Source organism: Plectropomus leopardus, unplaced genomic scaffold, assembly GCF_008729295.1.
Source record: "Plectropomus leopardus isolate mb unplaced genomic scaffold, YSFRI_Pleo_2.0 unplaced_scaffold12098, whole genome shotgun sequence".
Lineage (NCBI taxonomy): Eukaryota > Metazoa > Chordata > Actinopteri > Perciformes > Serranidae > Plectropomus > Plectropomus leopardus.
In genome coordinates this window covers 1-3,856 of record NW_024612835.1, presented here as the reverse complement: position 1 = coordinate 3,856, position 3,856 = coordinate 1, and the positions used below count along the sequence as shown (strand labels likewise).

The window sequence follows — 3,856 nt, the reverse complement described above, 5'->3', positions numbered from 1 at the left end:
GTCTTATTTTCACTTTCTAAACAACAGCTTGGGGAATAACCTTGACATATTCTAAGCGAAATATTCCCTCTAGAACAAGCGCCCACTTTCTCTTGACGAACAAATTGATCCGTGGGAGTTTATGGAAAAAGTCTCAGACAGCGTCAGTGTGTGACACAGTGACTCAGCCTGTAGGCGGCCTCTCCACCGCGTCAAAAAGACTTCACCAATCTGTCTGGAGGGAAAGCAGCAGTCTGCCAGCCCCTCTTCAAGTTTCACTACACGCTCGGACATCACTCACATACACACAATGAGCTCTGTCTTTGAACTGAAAACACTTTGATTTCATGCACTGGATAAAAGCAGCCACGGATTCTTGCTCCATATGAGGAAGACAGTAAGTAATTTCTTTGCTTTTATACACTAGTTGTGTGTGGTAAGTGTATAGACTGACACACTGTAGTTGTGCTTGTTAAATAGCAAAATATTTGTATTTAGAGTAAAAAATTATCACATTGTTTGTATAGTCTTTGTGCCTTTTCAGCTTTATTATTGCAATGAAATACAATTGTTTGACATCAGATCTATCCAAATGAAATTTAGCCAATTTAATTTCTGGAGACTTTGATTCATTTTTTTAATAGTGAAAAAAGTACACAAATTGTTGACTAAAAGTGTAAATACAGTTAAATAATATTTCTGTAGCATTTAAAAATAGAGTTGAGTATGAAAAATTAAAGTACTCATAATTAAGGATACATTCTTCATGAGTTACATCATTGTTGCATTAACTAAGGGTTATATTAATGTGTTAAGAGGTCGACTGTAAGTGCTCCTTGTCCGCTGGAGCTGCAGCCTTGTAAAAGGGGGAGTGAAATCGAAGGGCACATGGACGCTGTTTGCCTTCACTCAGTATATGAAGTGATCGAGATGCTCAAGTGCTCATGGTGTGCATGCACGTCTTTCTGCTGCTAAGCATTTTACCAGAATGAAGATTCCTTACCACATTCCTGCCCATCCCCCTGGCAACTTTGACCTCGTTTCTTATTTTGCATCTAAAATCATATCTCTTTAGTGTGAGTTGTGGTCATTACAGCCACTTATCACCACTGGGAAACTGGCCATGTGCTGAAACGGGGTTAAAGTGGATCCTTTTTATTATGACTTCAGGGGTAAAATGCATCCAGTGTCCAGAGAGTTTGGGTTGAGGCCATAAGTCATAGGTGAATCTTTCAGAAGGGGCGCAGGGAATACGCCCCCCTCATTATTTAGAACATGAAATTTTATACCACAAATTGATCCAGAAAAGGCACCGATCTGTGCGTAAAAATTTGCTAGAATGCAGGTAATTAAGTGTGTGATGCTCAAAATGTGTTGGCGGAGAACGCCCATTTCATGTGTGTGCCCCCCCGCCCCATATTGAAACAAACCCTACGCCCCTGGTTAGGGCTGCAACTAAGCATTTTTTTCCTATTGACCTTCATATTTTTGCTTTGATTAAAAATGTAAATATTCACATTTGTTGAGTTGAAATACCATTTATTTGGCATTTTTTGCTTTAAAACGATCAAAAGTTCCAGCTGATCAAAATAGCTGTAGTATTCTGTTTTAATAATCAAGTAGTCGATTAAGGATTGCAGCTCGTCTTTGGATAAAAACTGGAGGACATTTGATATAATGAGTAGAAAATGTTTTTCTTTTTAAAGAAAGTCAGCTGCATCCTTGGTAACAAAGTAAAACAAAGCAAAATACTACATTAAATTGGATCCTTATTTTAAACAACTATAACAAATAACAAACAATAAGACAATACAGGATGTGTGAAAAGCTTTGCTTTTTTGTCAAGTGTTTTTGGGGTGGGAGGTTGGTTGTCTATGTCACCTATAGGAAAATCCGGTACTTTCTATGCATGTTTAGAAACAAAAATCAGGACCCCCACCCCTACCTTGCATCAGAAAATGCGGGTGGAGAAAGTGAAAGATACGATCCTGGTACTACTGAGCAGACTGTGGGCGTCAAGTGTGGTTTCATGGGTCAGCCTCCAGGTGTGAAAGTGTTACTGGATTAATGTAAATTAGGATTATGCTGAAACACATTAAAGCATCCTCAGTTAAATAGCAGTTAAACATTTTTTATTAGAAATATGCTGCATCATTAGTTTTTCTTGTTTTTCTGTCTTTTTAGATCTTGAAAGCACCTTGTCTCCTCTTGAGTCTATTCACAAATTTGAATCTCTGCTCCGGAAAATTTGGGACACCGATAACTGATGATGTGAGCAAGCTGTCATTATTGGTGAGAGTTGCTACAGGCTTGATACATATCACAGTCACACAGTCACATATCACATCCATATGTTAACATATCACTGATATTATGTTACAAAATCTTTCTCTGTCATTATCGCCACTACAGAAGCAGAATATCCCCTCTGATTATGAGATTCCTGTTAGTTACATTCCCAAAGAAGTGGTACGTATGAAGACGTGAAAGCAGAATTAATGTGATTTCATTTTGAGCAAAGGATGATCTTTCCTTTGATGCCTCCGTCTCCAGGCTGGCACGTGCTGGGTGGTGTTGAATATCTATCCTTTGGAGCAAAGTCTTCGAAAGCTTGCCAGCATGTTTGGTGCCATCTCCTCCAACAAAGAAAACATCCTTGTCTTCATTGCGATGCTGAAGAGTTTACGCTTCACTTTTGACCATGAGGAACTGGTAAATAATCACGATGAATTGTGCAAACAAGCACTCAGCAATAAGGAGGAGTGTGTAATATTTTTGTTTTGACTTTCAGAGACTGTTTTGCACATTTAATTGCATAATTGAGTTATTTCGGGATTGCTTGTTGTCTGATTTCCCAGGAAACGGCGATGCAAGTCTTCCAGTGTCACTATCAGGAAGGGAGCTTAATGTCAGGTCGTTACTTTGACTACATCAAAGACATCTTACATGCCGCCTCTCAAGGAACATCCGGCTTCTCGTGCAAGCCACCACCGTGTTTTAATCCACAACAGACACCAGGTACAGTCATTCATATTTAATTTTTAATGGTTGCCTCAACAACTAAGGCAGCTTAGTGGCCTACTAGTGGGCAGATATTGATTTGGGGTCAAGGACACACAGCTGAGGATAGGAACCAGATATGTAACGTTGAATGCAGCCAATATGAGTAATTAAAGTATTATATGAGCATTAAATGTGAATATAATGCAGCTAGGTCTTGTTAGAGTAGTTCTAAGGCCTTGACATCTCAAAAGGGAACCAAAGTGAGTGTTTTTGAGTGACAGAACAACCAGAATCCTTACTACTTGTTCCATAAATAAAGACCAAGAGGATTGGCATATCAGATTTCTAAGGCGTAACTGTAGTCTGGAAATTTTTCAATAATATTTCTTTCTTCCAGGAGGTCAGGAGGAGGGCCGTGAGTACAGCTGGTCGAAGAGAACTCCCTTGCTTCTGGCTCTCATCCCCTTCACAGCTTGTGTTGTTATCGTAGTGTGGATGGTAAGAAATTGAACCAAGAGAGACGTATTTGTAAAAATGATCATTGAGCAGGCCGAATGGTCATAGTTTTGCTGTTTTCTGAATTTTTTAACCTCAAATTTTTAATTTGTTCAATATCAATCAATCAGTCAATCAGACTTTATTTGTATAGTACATTTCATACAAACAGACTGTGACATAAAGTGCTCTTTAAGGTAAAACCAATGAAGACTTAACCTTAAGTGAAGAAACACCAGAGGCAGAATTAAACCTATAAATAGAAAGATATTTTTAAAAAAGTAAATAAACAAATGAATAGATAAAATGGTAGTAGTAGTAATAAAAGATAAAAAGTAATATACTTAAGCTGTAAATAAGAGTTAAATGGCAAGATAAC

The 3,856-nt window shown here is 38.2% G+C and overlaps 1 protein-coding gene across 1 annotated transcript; it reads left to right on the top strand.

The window, feature by feature from the left end:
• Window positions 1–250: 250 nt before the first annotated feature.
• Window positions 251–3,480, top strand: LOC121963677 (kit ligand-like; the record flags this gene model as incomplete). The annotated part of the gene is made up of 6 exons (XM_042513948.1): window positions 251–376; window positions 2,164–2,271; window positions 2,392–2,448; window positions 2,533–2,691; window positions 2,838–2,997; window positions 3,380–3,480. Coding segments are annotated over exons 1-6 (597 nt in total), but the record flags the coding sequence as incomplete, so codon positions are not given.
• Window positions 3,481–3,856: the final 376 nt, after the last annotated feature.